Below are 23,038 nucleotides of genomic sequence, written 5' to 3' on the forward strand. Positions count from 1 at the left end.
TATAAATCATGCTCATGTTTTATATATAATCAGGAACAGGTCACTCTCAAGAGTCCAGCCTAATTTAAATAATCTGGATATTAGAGTTATATATTTTTGGTTTCAGGATAGAACTTCATTGATTGAGTCAGGTTTTTTTTTGATCTAGTACGCATGCATGCGTGTGCATGCGCACGCACACACACACACACACACATACACACACAAGTATTTGGAAGGAGGTGGCCAGAGGAACCCCGAGTGTATTCCTTGTTATTACTCACCTGTCAGTGTACCTTTTCAATTTTCAATTTAGAGAAAACAGAGATTCTTACTTTCCATGCAGTTTAAAGTTGCATATTTTATTTAAACATATATATAGATATAGATATAGATATAGATATAGTACTTGAAACCTCATAAAACTAAGATGAACAGGATTACTATGGAGTAATATTGGGGTAATTAATGTGGATTTAGTGCCTGTTTTACATGAACAAGTAGTTTCAGTCTAAAAACAGTATTGTATGTTTTTCCTCAGATGTTTCCTAGGCCAGAAACAGTATAGGCATCTCACAGTTCCAATGCGTATAGGTATTGGATTTGTTACCATGGCAGAATTTCTTGAACTTCATCTTGCTTTGTTATCTTTTGGATACTTTTTCAGCGTAAGACTCATGTGAATTAACTGAGATTGAAGTTGCTCTTTAGTGGTTGTCTTTATATGCCTTTTATGTGCCTCTTTGTTCAAGAAAGTGGTTGTTTCTCAGTTTTATTTGCAGCTCAGCAGAAATTTATAAGGTAGCCCTACTGGGCAAAAGACCCCATCATATTCTATTTTCGTTTCATCTCATAGTGTATTATTATGTAATTATTAAATTATAATAATTTTAAAAGGAGGCTGTTATCCCAAAGAAACAGCCTGCATATTGGTAGTATCCGAGTAACCTAGAAATTGTTGAAACAGATTCATTAGTATATTGGACTGTTTTGCTAGGAATCATACAAACCTTGTATTGTTTTCAGTTCTGTGTTTATTCATAAAGACCAGCAATACCTGTCAGTTAAGGTTTTGCAACATCAGTTTACTGTTAAAGTAATCATTTTGAATCAGCACCTTTGTTTCAGAGCTTTGAAAGATAATAACTGCATGATTATTTAATGTTTTAATAAAGTTTAGCTCATTTCATTTGTAGCAGATCTTGCTCATTGCTGTTTTTTTTGCAGATATGAATTTGTATGATTTATTAACTTGACGTGACATGTAGAAAAGAAATTTTGGATTACTTAATTAAAATATTCACTTCGAATTGTGAAATTTTTCAAAAACGATGAAAGCACTTTTTAAGATGTTAACATATGACCTTGTTTACTTTGTATTCCTTTTAAAAGCAACAAAAATGTACAACTGTAGTTAGCTCTCTAGCCCCATATGCATGCCTTACCCCTCTTCTCAGAAACAAGCAGTATTCACAAATTATGATGTCATGCATGTTTTTGCATGTGGACCTCATATGTTTAGATTTAATATTTCTATGCTTAACTTGCTTTGTTTCAACGCAGTTACCTTTTTTGAGATTGTTTAACCCATGCTGATAAATGTAGCTCATTGATTCATTTTAACTTCATTATGATATTCCATTTTATGATTAAAGTCATTATTTTTCTACTCCCCAGCTGATGGATATTTAAGATTGTTTACATCTTAATGGGGATACTTTTTTTGTTTTTTTTTTTTAAACATGTCTATACTTGAGTCTGAGTTTCTCAATCATGTTAACCCAGACTGGGCTTTCCAGGAGAAAGGCAAAGAATATCTACAGCTCTAAAATGCATCACTAAAGCAACTGTATTCCAAATTATTCTGAATTGGAGAGATTAGAAAAGAACATAAAAATATACTAGTGGCTATTCTTACTGTATTTCAAAAATCATAAAGTAGGGCTTCCCTGGTGGCGCAGTGGTTGAGAGTCCGCCTGCCGATGCAGGGGACACGGGTTCGTGCCCCTATCCCGGAAGATCCCACATGCCGCAGAGCGGCTGGGCCCGCGAGCCATGGCCGCGGAGCCTGTGTGTCCGGAGCCTGTGCTCCGCAACGGGAGAGGCCACAGCAGTGAGAGGCCCGCGTACAGCAAAAAAAAAAAAAAAAAAAAAAAAAAATCATAAAGTAATAAAGCATCAAAGTATCAAAATACTTCTATCTTCATATGTAAGTGGGATACGTGCAGATTTTTTATTAATTTGCGAATAAATTGACTGAATAACCCACCTAATAGGGTTTAAAATTTTTAAATAACATTTAAAAGTATAATTTGAAGAAGATGAGTATAGACTCTCTGGTTCGGATACTTACCTTGTGTGTAATATGGAAAGATAAAGTTAGGAGTGCAACTCAAAATAGAAGTGTTATATATTTTGACAAAACTTATCTGCCCTTTAGGCGTTCATAAACAGACAATTGCTCTAACACAGTCTAAGGCAGAAGGATCTATTAAGATAGTACCATTGACCATATAAAAATAATTCAGCTCCCTACTAATTCTTTAGTTTAACTTTGTATGTACATAATGCCTCGCAGAACCTCCATGAAATTTTAAGATTTGTTATATGTATAACAGTGAGGATATTTAGTATTGTCTCTTCAAAATTTTAAGTCTAGAGATGTGGGTTTCAGACACGACTCTGTTTTACAAGTCATGTCATGAATGACTTCAGAGAAGAAGATCTTCCACCGGTTTTAACACAGAGAACACAGGCTCGGAGCCATTCCGCGTGTGTGTGTGTGCGTGTGTGCATGCGCGCACGCGCGCGCGTGTGTGTGTGTGTGTGTGTTGGAGTGGTGGTGCTGGGGATAAAACAGCACATGTAACAGTAAATAAACATACTGTAAATATATTGAGAGGACTAGAAAAATGCTTAGAATTTAATCCAGGAGCCCTTATTTAATTTAGGAATATTTCGGAATTTACATTCGAAGATGAACTCTGAACTGACTTTTACATGACAGTTACCCACACGAAAATGGGTTTTATTCCAAAAGTTTTAGCAAAAAACTGGATAATAATCCCTGGAAGCCAGGAACTTTGTAATGACAACACCTCTTGGTAGGAACCACTCGAAGGTGCAACGACACAGAACATTCTGTGTTACTTAAGATCACTGCCCGCAAAATGATCAAACCATTGCTACGTTGTCTTCTAATTCCTGCTTTGCTGTTGAGAATTCTGGTACCATTTTAATTTACTTTGCTTCTGATTTTTTTTTCTTTTGAAACCTTCTAAGATCACTTTATATCCAGTAGAAACATCTAGCGCAGACTGAGGAAAGGGGAGGTGACAAACTGCCCTTTTTCATTACAAGTCCATAGCACTATTTGGCATTTTGAACTTTTTATCAAACGTTATAAAGTAGTTCGATTACATCAGAGCGGAAATGATGTGGACCTCCACCTGCTCTCCCGCAGACGTGGCCTTCTCCTTAGCACCTTTGCTGTCATTGTGCTATGGCCTGCCATACCATTTTTCTTTTTAATTCAGTTCATAAATATTTAAATTTAAAAATTAATTAAAAATGTTTAGAATACCAGAGGAAGGATATGAAACAAATATGGCAAACATGGATATTATCATCTGGGTACATAAACCTTGGTGGTAGATGTGCATCTCTGTCATTTTCTGTATGTTTGAAATATTGACATTTATAAAATAAACACAAATGCTGAGGAAGGAGAAAAGACCAAACAGCATGAGGCTTGGAAGCCCTGGGCAGCCTGAATGACCCCTGTTGCTGTCGTGTACGGATCTCACATTCCCACTCTGAGTCTGGTGAAATTACGTAAGGAACGAGACTCTTCACCACCAGTTCCCTTCATCCCATTGGTCCAAAGTTATTTATGGAACAGCTCTGGGTACCAGGCACTTTTATGGACCATAGGATATACGGTGAACCAAACACCATCATACTGTTGTGTGCTTATCTTGTTCGCCCTTTTAGGTTGTACTTTTACGTGGTTGTCACTCATCGTTGTACATCCTTCAACTGACTGACTTTGTAACTCCCTGCACAAAAGGAGAGATGACTAGCGAATTTTATGCCAAATAGATCTCTTTTTAGTATATTGTCAATTCCGTTAAACCAGAAGTTTCTGATGGAAGAACACCATGTGGGGATATAGAAAAGCATTTATATCATTTAACCCAGTCTAATGTAGGTCCCGGGGCTTCACTGCTCCCTGGGAAACTGGACGGCCATCCCCCATTGAGAGGCAGCAGCCGACAGAGCCACAGTTGACACAGCCCGTCGGGGCCCGGAGCTCCCACCTCGCTGCCTCTCCCCGCACTGCCCCTCACCCGTCCTCCCTGCTGGCTCTGCATTGCCACCTGTTTTCCAACATCTAAAGTAAATGCCATCTCTGGGAAACCTTCTTTAATCCTCCCTGTCCCATTAATTGCTTCTTCTTTTAAATTTATGATGGCCTTTTACGTTTTTTCCTGGCATTGAGGTTATCTTTGTGAAGGATTTTCCTCACGTAGGAGCCTGTGATTTTCCTGAGAGCCAAATCTGACTCTTTTCCCTCTTTGTCTCTACCGTCTCGAACAGTGTTTGTGGTGTAGTGGGTGTTCAGGTCTTTCTGAAGTACATGCAGAATACACAGTGATACCTTTTCTTCTTGGGTTCTCGTGGCAGAGCAGCACTGCACATTGTCACTTAGGCTCTGTCCTAGTGACACATCCAGGTGGTGGGCTTCCTGAAGCCCCCCAGGAGAGCGGATCCCTTGGATGGACGTCGTCCTTACTCTTTGCATGGTGGCAGATAGTTTACAGTGTTTGAGGCTCAGAATTGTGCAGTTCCAGGAAACCCCCCACTGATGAGTAGGTCTTAGTCTTTATAAGGACACTTCACATTGGTAACATTTCAGGTTCTTTTCAAAGTACCAGTGCACGCACTTATTTTCATAAAGCAAATTGTAAAACACGTGAGGTTTTCTGAAAGTCAAGCGGTGGCCTTAGTTCTTTGTTATCTGGCTTTTGTCATATCATGACAGGCTCTAAGCTCTAGTTTAACATTTTTATTATGTATGAATAATAGAGTACATATATTGAGGTTTCATAGATGTAATTTTGTTAAATGTACATCGTGGTAGATTTAAAAATGAGGGATTTATTTTGTCATTCATAAAGTTGTAATACAGTCCGGAGTAACTATTTGTTAAAAGATAGCATCTACTTAACCTCCTTATTTATTTCTTTTAGGAGAAGGTTAGATCCACAATAAATACATGAAGAAATAAGTAGATAGGGGAATTTATCTTGGAAATAAGATCCCTGTCATGGTTTTGAAATGTTAAATTCATGAAGACCCGTCAAAGAGATATACGGACATGATATTTTTTTACAGCGCACTTCGAAGTATTTAGTTATGTTTGTCATTCTCTAGTACCAGTAAGCAATGATCAAGTGATACAGTAATTTCAAAGTCGGTCTGTGTTGAGGGGTGTAAATACAGTTTCTCTACACATACATTCTATAAATATATTAATTGGCAATTTTAATGTTAATGAAGCACTTAAGATATTTTATATGACATTTCTTAAATATTTAGCAGTTTTTACTTCTGTTGAATTTAAAATATAATATTATAAAAATATTACTACATATAACAAATGAAGAGAGATTTTTATAAAAGGTAATTTCATAATTCGATTCTTAAGAATTTGTGAAACCTGAATGATTAATTTGTTAAAGTAATCCACATTTGCCTCCAAATGAGAAAATTAATTAAGTGGAGCTTGGAATTTTTTTTTTCTACCCTTATGGGACTAAGAAAATTTGTAAAATTTTAGTTAAAAGCATTTATGTAAAGAATATAGTCTTTATATCTCCTTATTTATATCATAATTTAAAACACAGATATTATAATCTTATTTTTTAAATTGTATTAACTTGCTGAAAGCGTAGACCAACTTATGATAGTCAAATCAAGCTGCCATAGTCTGTCTTTTTTGTGGCATTGTGCTTATCAACTTATTAAAATATTTTAATTTTGAATATTAGGTTTTAATTTGCTTTTATTTGACTGTTCATTATCCTGAACTAATTAGCTGGACACTGCTTTATTAGTCACAAGGATTGCTTTAAACTAAATTGTATTAGAAATAAAAAGTAAATTTTAGTGGTGATTTCCTGAATGCAAGTGACAGGGGACAGAAGCTCGACCAGAGAAAGTATTAAAGTTTTTTTGTTTATGGTTCATGTTGCCTGGATTAGTAAAGGTATTCAGAGATCTTTAACTGGGAACTGTGGGGCTGAAATATTTTCTGACCTGAGTATTGATTTGTTATTGTCAGTTTTCATCCCATACAGGAAATAATTGAGGTTTCTTTTTCTCGAAGGCATACTTTATGAAAAGTTGTATTTATAATCTTATTTTTATTCTTATCAAAGGGAACTTTTTATGTACCTGTGTGGTAACCCAGGACACCTTGTTAGAAAGGAGACGCCCCTGGAGTGTGCCTCTCCTCCGAGGGAGCAGTGTGGTGTGCGCCGTTCCGGGCGGGCTGGGCTCTGAGTGCCGCCAGGGCCCAGCTGCCTCCGCCTGGTAGAGAGCAGGGGTGTCGGAGTAGTTCAGTACGGATAGCTTTTCATTTAGCCTTTGCTCTGAGAGCCCGTGCCCTGGATAAGTGGTGTAGGCCTATACAGGTGAAATCTATTCTCACATTTGCCTCAGGGGTGACTGGACTGTAACAGAATTTTTCAAACCCGTTGGGCCCAACCGCAAAGCAGAGAATAAATGGCTGAAGTGCCAGGCCTGGACAGAAAAATCAATGCCTGGTTATACAGACATGACAGACCAGGCCCGCAGTTCTCCTCGCGACACCCTGCACTCGCCACACTGCAGGGCTGGAGCGGCACCTGTCTGGGCCCGAGGTGCTCCCCTGAGGGTAATATTTGCATCCTTTTCTGTCCACTCCATGCAGGAAATTTACATGCCGCCTGTGTGATAGAAGTTTCACAGAGAAGTGGGCCCTGAACAACCACATGAAACTGCACACGGGGGAGAAGCCATTCAAGTGCACCTGGCCTACCTGCCACTACTCCTTCCTCACGGCCTCCGCCATGAAGGACCACTACAGGACGCACACAGGTGTGCCCGTCCACCGGGGCCCAGTGGCGGTCGTAGTGGGGGGTGGTCGTCTCAGCAGCAGTCCGTAGAAAGGAATCCCTGTTTGAAGAGTTTAAATTTGTGGTAATTACGTGTTAAAAGGCATGGCATCATTTCTTTGTGTTTTGATGATGCTCAGCATAATTTTTAAGTGACATTTTAATATTTGTGTGTGTGTGCGTGTGCACACGTACATGTGTTCACATAAAATAAGTTTCATATTTCAAAGCTGATTTATGTTGTGTGTGGGTACATATATGTGTATGTGTTTAAAGGTATCTTTTTAGGTGTGATCATTATAGAAGATCATTTGAGGAGATTACATTTTCATAGAGAACTTGTCTTAGATTTGTTACTGATATGGACTCCGTGCCATAATGTTTCTGAACATTATTGAATCTTGGTTTATATGTACCACTTGAATTTTTAAAATCAATTTAATATTTCTCTTAAGAGAATACTACCAGATCCAAGAGTTTTTGAAATTACTACAAAGAGACTAAACTGAATTTAGCTAGTATAAATTTTTTAGATAATTGAAAAAGTACAAATTCACATACATTTTAGATCAAAACATTTAGTGGACTGTTTGGAATTTAAACCAACTGATAGTAAAAGCAGCACACAGAATACATCTGTGCTAGGCACGGTCCTGAGACCTCTCAGTTTGGACCTTCATGAACATATTTCTCCTACCTGCCCTGTGGTTCTGTTCAGTGTATATGACTTGCTTTTCATTATCGAAGGACAGAGGGCCCCTAAACTCCTTACAAGTGTGTAGTCGAGTGCTTGCTTATCTCACTGTGGCGAGATGACTGAGAGCTATTTGGTGTTTTGTGGTCTTCTTCCTCTTTACAGCTCTCAGAAAGTATTTTGTTTCAAGGAAAAACTAAATTTTAATCAGCATTCCCAAATGTTCTTCTGATTGCCAAGAACTCTGTATTATTGTTAGAAATTATAGGTTAAAAGTTCTTCTGAAGCAGTTTGTGGGAAGCCCAGGCCTCCTTAGCTTCCTTGACAAGGGCGTTGACGATTTAAGGTCTCCAGCCTGCCCTGAAAGATCACTTATATCGAACAGCAGATGAAAAGCCAGTGCAGATGTAATTTATCGTTGGCGTTTCCTTCTAAAGAATAATTGTGGAGACTTGGCTGGATCAATAATATGGATTTTTGTAGTTAGGTCTTGTAGTCTGCACCATAATGAGAGATAGGGGACAGTGGCTGTTTTCTAATAGAAAATAAAGGATTGGTTTCCGTGTCTTTCTACATTTGAAAGCAAAATGGCACACTTGAAACTAATTCAAGTTGTTAAGAAAAGTCTCCTATTATATCTCTGCTATCATATAAATATGGCATGTTAAGTGAACCCCCTTTTTATTGAGTATATTACATTTCGTTTTTTCTTAAAATTTTTTTTCTTGAAAAATACTCAGTTGCCCACTATCCAACCCTAACTCCCCCTACCCCCTTGGAAAAAAAAAAAGGGCAAGTGAAAATTGAATTTAGAGTGACAAACAAATCAAGCCACCAAGGTAAATACGACATACAATACATTGCAGACTAACATCCTAGATAAAAATCCTGCACATCAAAATATCAAGGTCACTAATATATCTAGAACCAAATCACATGGAAAATTGATAGTTTTGTCTTTGTGCCTATGCATATCTTAAAATAGGAAAGGGAATAAAACTTAGTATATACATGCAGCACATATACCTGTAAAAATGTAAATTTCATTACATGCAGCACATATACCTGTAAAAAATATAAATTTCATTAGGATTTGTCTGTTAATGTTTATATCTTACAAGACAGATATAGATTGTAAAGAAGTTCGTAAATGAGGGAAAGGAATCATAGTCTGCTTGAGTCCAGAAATAGTAAGAATACTCTTTCCTCATCAGGTATTTTGCTGGCTGGGTAGCATAGCACCAACCTCTTCTCCACCACACACCACCAGATGCATAGGTGTGTGTGATCTTCTGTGTGCAGGTGTGGACCACAGTACACACATTTCCGCGCACTCGAAGGGGTTAATGCCCACAAAGCTGTGGTGATGAATAAATTGTAGAGAACAGTTTTGTCTCAACACAGAATAGTATGTTAATATTAACGAGCAAATTATCTTTTGAGATTTTTTAAAAAGTCCACTTTCAGTGTTATTTAATTGATAATACAGCTAGTTAGAAAGATTTATATTTCAAATTGATTAAATAATTAAATGAGTGATTGTAATTAAACTTTATTCTTCACAGCCCATCTACTCTATTCTTTTTTTCTGTATTGATATAATGATGCCAAGGAGTGAACTTAACCCCAAAATAGGAAAGTAAAGATAGGAAAAATACTTAAATTCAGCTTTATTTATAAATGATAATAATGAGCATTTTAACGTACTATTGGGAAATAAGATTAAACATAATTTGGTTAAAACTCTCTTTATTAATATGTTCATTTAAATTAGAGAAGCTAGTATTGCTCTCAGGTAAAGGGAAGACTCTTTCTGATTACGGTAGTTAACTCTGCCTTCCTATATTTACTATTTTTTCTAACCTTAAAAAGGCAATTACCATTTCCACAACACCTCAAGCTAAATTTCTATTGTGATACACCTAAACATTTTAGAACAGAGCAGGCTGACATGGGCAAAAACCCTTGAAAGACTTGTTGCATTAAACATTCACATGAGTATAGTAGATAAAGATAGATAAAATGGTTTGTTTTATTTTTGAAAAGTATTTTATAATTTCACTGACTCTCTCCAAGGTGTTAGCATTTTTATTCTCCATTTCTCTTCTTTGGGAGCCTTATGGGATAAACTGTCTAGGTGCCAGCACTTATTGGCCAAATATGCTGTAGAAAAGAGAGAGATTGCATTTATAAACTGTAGGGCAGAATGTTAGCTTGTGTAAAAATGTTTTTTAAAATGAGCATTTAAACATTTTTAACAAATCTGCCAAATCTGACTCTAACTGTTGCAGAGTTTTCCAGTCAAGAGTTATCACTAAGGATGAATAATAGGAGTTTTTATACAATTTCTTTAGCAACCCCTAGACTTCCTTTTTTGTACCATGAAAGTTTGAGGAATATAAACAGCACTGAATTGAGTAACGTAGATTTTATTGTTACTTGGGATCTTCAGTATATTCAGGGAAACTGTTTCATTCATATTGTTAAGTAGGAAGTTATTAAAGAAGATGCTGACAGAATCAGGTAAAACCGATTCAATATCCTTCAGTTGTTAGAAAATTCAGTATGTTCTATTTAAGCAGAATCGTGTATACTGTATATTAACAGTTCCAAGCAATCTTTAGTCAGCTCAGAAAGTCCAGATGTATGGGAATTGTAAAAAATCAGGATATGCATAAAAACTGTTCAAGTGCATAAAGCAGCCCCATCTGGAAGACATCTACCAGAAATGAAGTTGTACAAAACCATTCCATTGATAATAAAGCTAATTTTTATGGGTCTGACAAGTATGTAATTATGTTCAGTGGTGCTTTTCAGATTTTATCACAGTCAATAAACCGCAGTGGTAATTTCATTCCCATTTGACATATTTACATGGAAACATTTGATTGGAGGAATTAGTAACCCTGAAAGCCTTGATAGATATGTTTTAATGATCTGTGACCTCCGCAGTCCCTCATCTGTTTATTGTTGCAACAGGCGAGAAGTCGTTCCTGTGTGACCTGTGTGGCTTTGCTGGCGGGACCCGGCATGCCCTCACCAAGCACCGCAGGCAGCATACAGGTCAGTCCAGCCACCCGGCCCTCAGCCTGCTGCTCAGGAGGCAGCCAGTCCAGGGGGGCCCCCCACATTCGTACTTGGCCCGGGATTGCCTGTCTTTTCGATTTTTGTAAACTCTGTGCACTTGAGGGTCTACGGAAAATCATGCTTGAATAATACAAGATTTTAATTCGTCTGCTTTTACGTATTTATAAAGTAAGCCTGCTGCATGTCTTATGGATCAGGTGTCCTGTAAAGTCGTGTCAAGCAGTGGGAGAACAGGGTCTGGCCTTCTGTGTGCAGACATACCAGCTGCTTCTCTGTGGCAGAGCCCTGCCTTGGGGGTGGTCCGTGAGCTGTGGTGAAGCTGGGGGACCCGCCTTCCTCTTAGTCAGTCCCTCCCCGTCTCCTTTCCTGCTCACACCACCTTTTAGCTGCTTCTCACCTGCTTACCAGCAGCCCTGCCTTCCCATCTTTGTCTCAGCCTCCGGAACCACCTGACTCTCTAGCCAGCAATCCCTCTGTGGGTTGGAACCAAGTAGATGTGGCTGTAGCTCAATGCAGCTTCAGGTGTTTTTGCGATTAAGAATGGAAAGCAGTTGGGACTTCCCTGGTGGTCCAGTGGTTAAGACTTCGCCTTCCAATTCAGGGGGTGCGGGTTTGATCCCTGGTCGGGGAGCTAGGATCCCACATGCCTCACAGCCAAAAAACCAAAACATAAAACAGAAGCAATATTGTAACAGATTCAATAAAGACTTTAAAAATGGTCCACATCAAAAAAAAAAATCTTAAAAAAAAAAAGAATGGAAAGCAGTGAAGAGGCAAGTTAAGCAGATAAGGACATTGAAGAGAATCCTTTTTTTTTTTTTTTCATGATGGGCATCCTTGGTGATTCGACAAAATAGACTAGATACCTTGGTTAGGAACACATAAGGATGAAAAGTTTTAAACATCTATTAAAGTTGATTACCTATTGATATGCTGTAATAGGTCTTACAAGTAATTACTCTAACTTCTGAATTACATATACCTGGGACAGTGCTGATTTTTGGTGATGTTCCTCGTAACTATTAATAGAACCAATTTTTACCCTAAAAAGTGTTCCAGTTTAGGTGATAAATCATATGGTAACAGAATTTGTAACTCATTGTTAGACTTTTACTTGGGTTCCATGAGAATAGTTGAGTTTGGCAGTTATACTCAAAATGGCATAAAGGTGAAATACATGACATATGTTGTTTATGGTACATTTTGATTCTTGATATGCTATATTTAGCGCTTAGCTACAAGGAGCTTTAATGCCCATTATGGTATTTATATGATCAGTGAAAATTAATGCTAGCCATTCCTTTTGGATCTTAAGTTTTTATGATTCAGATTTCTATATGGGATAAGGATTATTATTGAGTCAAGAAATATCCAATGTTAATATAATGTTGAAAACTCAAACTTGGTAAACATAAAACTCTCTTTTAGTTTGTAGTAGCAACCTGTGATCACATTTTTTTAAATCCAGTGATTTACAGTTTCGGTGTAAGAGATGGCAGAAGAGCCCAGTGGATGTCGGTCATCCTTGGCTACTATGTTGGACAAGTTGGGAATATGTGTGGTAAAGTGTGTTCATGTGGGGTTTTCTGATTCTTCATGTTTCAGTTTATTGATGCCCAAACTGTTGCCATGCAGATGGTGTCGCCCTGGCATGGCCCTGGGCGTCAGCAGACTCCCCGGTGCCGCCGTTGGCAGTGTGGCCGTGCTCCCTCTTCCCTCTGCCAAGGGGCCGGTATTGCTGTGATCACAGGCATTTACAGGTGATCGATCATGAACCTGCATCGAGCAGGCACAACTTTATATTTTATGTCAGGTCCAGAGGCTCCTTATTACTTTGCTATTAACTTTATACCATATAGGACAATGTCTCACAGACAGAGGCATCTGTCTTTTTGGCATTTATCTGCCTCTGTGGCACAAATCAAACATGATTCTTTAATACCAAAGTCAGTTCAAACAGCTTAGCCAAACAGTACTAAGCCAAACAGCTTAGTACAACTCAGTCTAGGCCCTTAGCTTTTATGCTGGATTTATAATATTTAAGCAACACATAACTTTTTTTTTCCAAGGCCAGATTTGTTTGGCTCATTTGAAATCTGTGTTTTTCTGATGTATTCCTCTTTGACATGGTTTACCTTTCTACTACAGAGTGCCCACCCAAACTACAATCAGCTTGGAAAGAGATAGGTATCAAAAGTGTTCCAAATGGCGTAAATAATTCCCCACTGCAATACAGACTGTCTAGGGGGCTGACACAAAACATCTTCCACTTCAAGATTTACTTTTATCTGGTAAAAGGGTCACCTGTCAGAGACCCTTGATTCAAGGGCACAGGAGCAAATCCTCACATGTAGTTGAAGAGCCTTGGCCGGCTTAATGACCACCAGCCCGCCCAAAGGAATGCGGTGCTAGCTTCCAGGAGAAGGGCTTGGCCCGTCTGACAGATTGTTGACACACAAAGGGCACCTCTCTCTGTCCATAAGCCATGCTGGTGCTGGTGTCCCTCCTCTGGCTTCCTTTTACTCTTCTGTCACGGGGACCTCAGGTGCAGAATATTCCTCAGTGGTTATTTTCGCCAAGATTACCACTTGAAAAGGAAAGTATGAAGAACACAATTTAAGCTACTGTATACTCTTATGTGAGGGAAACAGGCAAAAAGGAAATTTCACCAGCAGGGTGTATGCAGGCAGCCCTGTTGACTTACAGATAGCATTATTCAAGTGTAGTTAATATCTCACTCATAGGTTTATTCATCCTTCTGGCTTTAGAATGACAAAGAATTCAGAAGGACTGTTCCCAATGCACCAAATCAGTCTGATCACTCCATCAAAAATTTTTCCTTAGTAAGTGTGTACACCTCCTCACGTAGCACCTATCTCATTTCATGCAGTTAACAAATATTAGGAAACTGAAATTCTTGTTTAGCATTTTTAAGATTTTCTTTCAAATTTAACAATCTAGAAGTTATTTATTTATCGATTTATTTTGCTATATATTGAGACTAACAAACAAGAGCTACTTCTGTATTTCTGAAGTGTGTTTTCCTGAAGAAATTACCTGAAATTTCCCGAAGAAATGATCGCTTCTGGATAAAAAAGAGATACCGATGAACATATTCAAACAATAGTATTGAACATGTAACAGAATTGAGTTACAAATTAACTATTATGCACAGATTGAATAAACTGTAGTCTGTGTAAGTTGACACAGAGTTCTTTTCCATCAAGGGCCCAGACATGCTTGAGCCTTCCTTTACTTAGTGGTGGTAGCTTAGTATGTAGCATACTTTGGTAGCATTATATTTTTTCTCTGTCAGCCTATAGATTTTTCACAATTTCTTAAGACTACATAGTTTAATCTGTTGTGTTGTCAAGTTAAGAATGAAATGACAATTGATAGTTTATTACAATACGATGTCAGCTTGACATGAACTTCAAATTATTAGAGTTATAGAGAATCTAAATGACATTATTCTTTAAAAGTGTTTTTTAAGTTTAAATTGTGTCACATAAAAATGCCATTAAAGTTTAAATGAAATAAGATTGATACATTTACCATGTTTTTTAAGTGTTTATTTTAAACCTTCTCACCAAGAAACTTAACCTTGAGGAGCTTGGATGACCTTTTATTTATATCACTGACTCAGACAATGACTCCATAATGTTACCCCTCTAGATTCCTGCCAGATCCATGAAAAATGGATAGATTAACGATGTCTACCAAGGCTAAAAGAATAAACCAGTTAGCAGTGAGTCTGATGCCAACGTACTTTCAAACACTTCGTTTGAATAGAGTAACGAGATGTCGGAATATCTTTGTGAATTTGCTTAACGAAAAACATCTTTAAATTGTTTGACCCCTTAGATTCATGATATTAAAAGTGGAAGATTCAAGCTACCTAATTTGAAGTCTTAGTATATAGTTTCAATAGTCATGTCAGTACTGTATTGGCATAAAGATCTCCAGGTAGATCAAGGGAGCAGAATAGACTCATGCATATATTTGTCCATTGTTTTTGACCAAGGAACAACCTTTAGAGATAGATTTAACAGAGGTTGTGCAAAACCTCTTCATTGGAAACTTTAAAATATTGCCAAGAGAAATTAAAGAAGACCTAAATAGAGCGATATCCCATGTTCATGGATTGGAAGACTCAATGTTGTTAAGATTTTATTTTCTCTCACATTGATCATTTCAAATCTCTCAAGCATTTTTTTTAAAGAAATTGACAAGCTGATTTTAAAATTCATATGGAAATGCAACAGTGAAATATCAAACAACTTTGAGAAAGATGAACAAACTTGACTTACACAACCTGACTTCATGACTTATTAGAAAGCTTCAATAATCAAGTCATTCTGGTGTTTTCACCAAGGTAAACAAATACATCAATGGAATGGAATAGAGATTACAAAACAACCCACACCTACATGGTCAACTGAGCTTTGACAGAAGAGCAAAGACAGTTTAATCTTTTCAATACATAATGCTGGAACAATTGGCTATCCATATGCAATCAGAATAAACTTTGATCCATTGATCATGTCATATACAAAAATGAACTCAATCTAAATATAAAACTTAAAACTATATAAATTCTAAAAGAAAATTTAGGGGAAAAATCTTTGTGATCATGGATTATCAAAGATTTCTTAGATACGAGCACATCAAAAGCCTGATTCATAAATGAAAAGAATCATAACTTGAAAAATTATAAATGGAGAACTTGAAAACTTTGTAAATTATTAACTTTTCTTCAAAAGACACTGTGAAGAGAATGAAAAGACAAACCACAGACTGGAAAGAATATGTATATATCATAACCCTTATAAAGGATTTGTATCTATAATATATAAAGTGCTCTCAGAACACAGTTTTAAGAAACCAACCAACTAAAAAAGGGTCAGGGGCTTCCCTCGTGGCGCAGTGGTTGAGAGTCCGCCTGCCGATGCAGGGGACACAGGTTCGTGCCCCGGTCCGGGAAGATCCCACATGCCGCGGAGTGGCTGGGCCCGTGAGCCATGGCCACTGAGCCTTAGCGTCCGGAGCCTGTGCTCCGCAACGGGAGAGGCCACAACGGTGAGAGGCCCACGTACCACAAAAATAAATAAATAAATAAAAAATAAAAAAGGGTCAAAATATTTGAACAGGTACTTCACCAAAGAATATAAATGCATGGCACATAAGCACATGAAACTGTCCTCAAATCATCATTAGAGAAATTCAGGTTGAAAGCACTAAGCACACTGAATGTTGGTGATGATTTGGAGCAATGGGAACTTCTGAAGCATAGCTAGTAGGAATATAAAATGGTCAAATCACTTTGGAAAACAGTGTGGCAGTTTCTTACAAAGTGACGTATGTACGTACCATATCAATGGATACATGTGGCATTCACATAATGAATACTACTCTACAACTCAGCAGCAAAAATAAATCAAGTATTTACAAATCAAGTAACGGGAGTGAAGCACAAAATAAAGCTGAGAGAAAGAGGCCAGACAGAAGAGAAGTACATACTGCATGTTTCCATGTGTGTACATTTCTAGAAAGTACTAGCTAATACATAGTGAAAGAAAGCAATGAACATTTGCTTGGGGATGGAACGAGCAGAAGAAAGACAGGGCACAGGGACACCTCTGTGGTGGTGCTTATGTTCGTTACTTTGATCGTGGTGAGAGCGCCATTCTGCCTCCTGTGTCAGGTCTAGACGGGTGATGTCAAGTCACTGAAGTAATTAATAATGAGTGTTTTCATCCAGGTGAGTGCTTCCCTTTGTGTTTCTGTTTTCCATGTGAACTATTCTTTGACATCGGTGTACAGTTAAGATACTCTTAATTGAATTTAATGAGCAATTCAGTCTTTATAATGAATGAGGAAGTTTTCAGATATGCTTGTGTATGAAGGTTTATATGTTTCTATGACATAGAATATTCCTGTGTCAAATGTGAAGAGATTGCGCGATTTTATTTTAACTGTCAAATGTGAAGAGATTGCGCGATTTTATTTTAACTCTATGCAATTCGAAGATCATGTCTTATCCCTCAAATAAAAGCAAAACCTGCCATCATCGTGAAAGTTATTTTTTTGTATAAGTCAGTTCAGTACAGTTGAGCTGTCTATAGCAATTTAAGTGACCTGACCAGCGGTTTAGAAACTGAGAACAAAGTTATTTAGGCTGACTCTGGGTGACCACTTGATTGGGGTGTAATATACTGGAAATGGCTAAAAGAGACAAAAACCCCTCTCAACTCCAAGATTTTTACTCTGCTTTGTATACGGTCTTCTTTTTACAAGAATAAGTCAAATATTCCCTGGTAGGATCTGTTAAATGATACCTCTATGTCAAGTTCACTAACTTTGCGAAGCCATTAATTATTTTATGTATATTATAGGTTTTTACTTTGTTATTGGTTATGAGCTCTTGATGAGAGCCATTTGTGTGCTGCTTCTTTTATCTTTGTGAGAGTAGTTTGCAGTTTCCAGTGTTTAGGCAGTCCTGTCCCCATAATAATGAAGCACTGGTTATTGGGCACCCTCCGAAGTATCTTACCTATGCCTTGTCTGCTTTAATCCTCACAATTATCTCCATGTTCGGTGTATTATCCTCCTGATCTTGTTCAGGGGTTTACCAGGTAGGGAGTGAAATATGGCAAAACCTGGATTGGGATTGAAGTCCTTTTGGCTTCTTCTAACTGCTGCCCTGGGCTGCAATGACAGATAAAATGCCATCAGATGAGATGTCTATGCATTCAGTAAATATTACTGCAGTTATGGGCAAAGCCATATAAACAGGCTTAGAGAATGTAGGACAAATTTCTAAACGTTCTGATTTTCAGGGCAGACATAGTTTTGTTGCTAGTTGAATAGATGTAATTTTTTTTTTTTTTTTGCTGTATGCGGGCCTCTCACTGTTGTGGCCTCTCCTGTTGCGGAGCACAGGCTCCGGACGCGCAGGCTCACGGGCCCAGCCGCTCCGTGGCATGTGGGATCTTCCCAGACCGGGGCACGAACCAGTGTCCCCTGCATCGGCAGGCGGACTCTCAACCACTGCGCCACCAGGGAAGCCCCTAGATGTAATTTTAAACCAAGATATTTCATCCCTCATTTTCTGTATGTTAGTATACTTATAAAGCTATTACAAAAGCATGGGAAATAAGTAACAAAGTGGAGTTACATATGTAAAATTAATCCGTCCTATGTGTAAAATTTCTCAGGAAAAATGTCTCTTGACAAGAGTATTTCTGTATATCACAACTGTGTTTTGAGGAAGAGGTGGTGAGGTTTTCTCTAGTTCACATGTAATGTGAGCTATACAAGTATTTTAAGTTGCCTGGTAACCATATTAAAAAAAGGAAAAAGTAATAGGTGAAGTTATTTTTTATAAATAGATAATTCAAACAAATACATACAAATTATTATCATTTCAACATGAAGTCAATATAACATCATTACCAATATTTTATTCTCCCCCCTCCTGCCCCCAGGACTTTAAAATTTGGTGTGTATTTTGCACTTCCAGCACATCTCAATACAGAGGCCAGATATTTTATCTGTAATTCATGATCTGTATTTAGGTTTGATAAAATTTACTTGTCAAAAAGTAGATTCTCATTCCCAAGCTGTTCTAAACTTAAACAGTTTTTTCAACAGGTGAATTCAGTATCAGTTTTTAAATTTACATCAATTAAAATTAAATCACCCCATCTCAGGTGCTCACCAGCCAGTGCAGCTAGTGGAATTAAAAACCAGTCAGACCTGATTTCTTTGAGTTTGTGTGTGAAGGAGAGAAAGGTATTGATCAGAGGGCCGTGAGTCCTGGGTAGGTCCTTGAACCAGCACAGGGGTGAGCTGTATGTGCAGAGAGATCAGGTGTATATACACAGGGGAGATGGAATTTACAGGGCTGTTAAATATTATTTCAAATGTTTCTTTGATGCCTCTTTACCTTTTACTCAACTTAGTGAATTATAATTTCTCTTTACTTCTAACACTTTTTAAATTGGTGTCAATTTATCTCTTGGTTTTATTTTTTCCTTCATATTTAACTTTAAGATTTTAATAAGTTTTACACCGTGTGTTCAAAGTATATCTTTGTTACATACTTTTCCATGGTTTTAACCTCACTGAGATTTTTATAATGGCCCTAATCTAACAGTTTGTTAAATGACTCAAAATACAGTGCTAAACCAAAGCTGATATTTATGTTTTTATCTGGATGAGTGCTTCACTGTGTGTTTCTGTTTAGATTAGATAATTTAGAATCCTGTTTGTATAAGTGACACGTGAACTGCAAAATGTATATCTTGCTTCTGTTCTCATAGAGAAATAAAAATCAATGGTATCTTCTAACTTTCTCACTCTGTGAATAAATATTCAAATATCCTAAGTACGTGTAGTCTTAAAATTTTATGGAAATGAGTGTCTTTTTAATTGTTAATAACAGATTAAGCCCTTCATTTCCAATATTTGTAATTATTCATCTACAACTCTTCTTGATATATTTCAGGAGAAAAACCTTTTAAATGTGATGAGTGTAACTTTGCCTCCACGACCCAATCTCATCTGACACGGCATAAGCGGGTACACACAGGAGAGAAGCCCTACAGGTGCCCCTGGTGTGACTACAGGTAACGATCCATTATGAAGCAAGTGGAATCAAGTGGGTCATCATGGTGGGTGAAAATCCTGTTAAACTCACCATAAATGAATTGTGTTTTTGATTAACGTGAATTAGCATGATTTAAAGCATGATTCATATATTCAGAGTGGGAGTTTATTACACCACCTAATTTTGGTGACTGTTTTTAAAAATGTGAAATACTTTTCCATTTTTTACAATCTTAACGTTTAGGTTTTGTGGGGGTTTTTTTGGCTGCATTGGGTCTTCGTTGCTGTGCGTGGGCTTTCTCTAGTAGTGGAGAGCGGGGGGCTACTCTTCGTTGTGGTGCGCGTGCTTCTCATTGCGGTGGTTTCTCTTGTTGGGAAGCACGGGCTCTAGGCATGCGGGTTTCAGTAGTTGCAGCACGTGGGCTCAGTAGTTGTGGCGCATGGGCTTAGTTGCTCCAAGGCATGTGGGATCTTCCAGGACCAGGACTCGAACCTGTGTCCCCTTCATTGGCAGGCGGATTCTTAACCACTGCTCCACCAGGGAAGTCCCACATTTAGGTTTTATAATCCATTGGTGCACCTGACTTTCAAGTGATTGTAAGGAACCATCCAATAATCAGTTATTCAATGCATATGGCATCTCATCTACTATGAGTGAGTCACTCATTTAGACAATGAAGATAATGTAAGAAATGCTACCTGCCTTTAAGGATATTGTAACATAATGGGTGACTTGTAAAGGTAATGTTAGTAAATATTTATAGTACAGATATCAGTGGTATTTAAAAATGCCAGGGTAGTGAAAAGAGAAAGAACAAGATCAGTCCTGCTAGAGGAGAGAGCCTGTCAGCCGTGGCTTAAAAGATGGGTAGCTCTCAGTCACGTGTGTGTTCTGTGAGGATGCAGGGAGGTGATGGTGCAGCGTGTGGCACTTCTGTGCTGAGAGCAGGTTGGAGGCCATGGGTGCTCCGTCCACTCGTGGAGGCCACAGCGGCTAAGTGACCTCTGCCAGGTTGCAGAGTGACTTCACAGAGGCCGCAAAGCACAGGGGCAGAGAAGCAGGAGTGGGGAATGATCCTGTTTTATTCTGTGACAAGGTCTGCGTATCCTGGGCCTGGTGGAAAACGAAAGGCAGCTGTAGGTTGCGGCTCGATCACGCTGTGTGGGGGGCCTGTGAGCATGAGTTCAGAGCTCACTGTGGTCTGTGAGACACCATGGGATGCGCAGGCAGCTGAGGGGCATCTTCTTAGGGCCTTGATCAGCCCAACTGTGGGGCTGAAGGTCTCATGGGCCCTGTTGTGCATGAAGATGTGGAAACGTTGAGGGTAGTTCTTCAGTGCAGCCTGCCTTTGTTACATATCAGAATGTATACCTTAAACCTGAAGCCTTCATTGAAAAATAGAGTTTTGTATTCCTGTGGATATAGCCTGTGCATTCAGTAAATATATTGCCATAATCTCTATTATTTTCCTCATTATTGCATTAAGTTTTATGTTGAAGGTCATCTAATAGTACAGACATATTACGGGTATATTTCATTCATCAATTATTCATTCATTCCACATTTTCTCAGTTCTGTCTTTGCCTAACACTAGATTGGTGTTTCTTTGAGATTTAATAAAATGGTGATCCAATTAGAGGTAGACATAGAAATTCTAAGGAGCTGATAATACGAATTCTTTAAAAAACAAACGTTATTGAATGCTCTTTTTCCTTATTAGAGGTCATACTGTAGTTGCCTTCCCTGCAAAACACAGGAAAACAATTACAAATTTATAAAAATTTCCCTTAATCATCACTCTTAGCTGTTAAGATTATATTCTTTCAGTCTGTACTTTATGCCTGTTTTGAATCATTGTTTTTTTGGTGGTTTCTTTCATTATAAATTTTATTTTTCACACCGAACAGATTGTATAACCACCTTATGTCATTAATCCTGTGTAACTGTGGTTCTCAAACTATAATTTTTAAGTCGTAGAACTGTTACTTCAAACAAGATCTTGTACAGACCCCATGTATAAAATAGATAAAAGTGGTATCTACCAGTTACAGATTTCAGAGTTACAGTCTGTAAGTCACTTATTATAACACTAACGAATATCATATAAGACTGTTTGACAAGCAAAAAGTTTTCAAGTGGGAGAAGTTCTTGCTAACAGTCACTGTTGGATTAGCCTTGGTGTCCAGTTTATGACTTTGCAGGGAGCGCTCAGCAGGGGCGGGTCGTCAGGAGCTCAGGCCCTTGAGGCTCACTGCAGCCGTTCAGCCTCTTCCTCTTTTACAGAAGACAAATGATTTGGGTGCGAACTTCAGGAACACTGCCGACGTATGGTGAGGAACACACTAGATCACTTATCCAGAGCTTGGCTGTGCACATCAGCCCTTGTTTTCACTCTCATCTCAGGTTAGGACTTCAGATGGTTGTAGGTTTTACTTGACCTGACAAACCTCAAGGTACTGTTCAGTGAGGTAATGCAAGAGTTTCAGTGCCTTGAAGGTCTTTAGTGTCTGAAAATTTTAATACATGCCATGATGGATTTTTTTTTTTTTACAGTTTTTGAAGTTGTTAAAAAAAAAAAAAAAAAACCCAAATCAATTGTTAGGTAATTACTGAAATACCTTAGAGTTTCAGAAGGCCTAGTTTGAAAACCACTCTTTTCTTCGATGTAATTTTAATACTTGCATGGCCTCTAGTTAGATTGATAAACAGTAATAACTTTATTAAATTTTTAGACATTTATGCCATTTTCAGGTTTTTACTCCAAAAATACTTTTACCTAAATCTCTGTGTGTGTCCATGATTTTTTTGGAAGAAATTCATAGAAGTATGACTTAAGGCTATTAATAGTACTACTACAAAGATTGGGATGTGAATTTTGTTTGGCTGATCAGTACTGTGTTTTGGTACACTCAAGTCTCTGTATGCATGACATATTTCTAAGTATTTCAGGTTTTCTGGGCTTGAAATTGTATCATACTTTTGCGAAGGTCGAGGTCATGTTACTTGTCCCCTATCCAAGTTATCACCTTGAAGTAGCATCATGTCCGTTGAGCAGTGCGTTTGCATCCAGCTGAATCCCGTCTGTATCAGAGCTCTGTGAAGCACTGTCGTGAAAAGGAGCTGGTGTTCTCTAAGATTGTTGTCACTCTCCTATGAAGTAATACTCAGGATGTTTACATCTAGTGATTGCTATCAAATTTCCTGTTGAAATGCTTGAAGTCCTTGATAAAAGGGTGATTTTATCTTTATTTAAGCCTTTTTAATAATTTGAATATTATTGAAAGTAAATAGTTTGAACACTTTCTGTTCACAGGACAGTTTTATCATTCTGCGTATATACAAGGTTGGGTTTGCTTTTACTAATGAACAAAAGACAAGTTAACTTGACCAGGAGTATGAAAAACTTCCAAATATATGAACACTCCTAAAGTTAGTGACTAGAATGAAACGTAGAATTTTCAATGGATACCTTCGTTTTCTTGTTGAGGAGAATAAGGTTTTTAAGGG

At 37.9% G+C, this 23,038-nt stretch overlaps 1 protein-coding gene across 1 annotated transcript in view; it reads left to right on the forward strand.

Moving 5' to 3' along the window:
- The window catches only part of ZNF407 (zinc finger protein 407), a 418,812-nt gene that overhangs the window by 227,643 nt on the left and 168,131 nt on the right, over nucleotides 1–23,038 (forward strand). The window contains exons 5-7 of the mRNA XM_081251875.1: nucleotides 6,956–7,122; nucleotides 10,813–10,896; nucleotides 19,430–19,550. Coding sequence (XP_081108001.1) covers nucleotides 6,956–7,122; nucleotides 10,813–10,896; nucleotides 19,430–19,550 — 372 coding nt within the window. The remainder of the gene's footprint in view (nucleotides 1–6,955; nucleotides 7,123–10,812; nucleotides 10,897–19,429; nucleotides 19,551–23,038) is intronic.

The sequence above is a fragment of the Mesoplodon bidens genome, assembly GCF_964165515.1.
Source record: "Mesoplodon bidens genome assembly, chromosome: 13".
Classification (NCBI taxonomy): Eukaryota; Metazoa; Chordata; class Mammalia; order Artiodactyla; family Ziphiidae; genus Mesoplodon; species Mesoplodon bidens.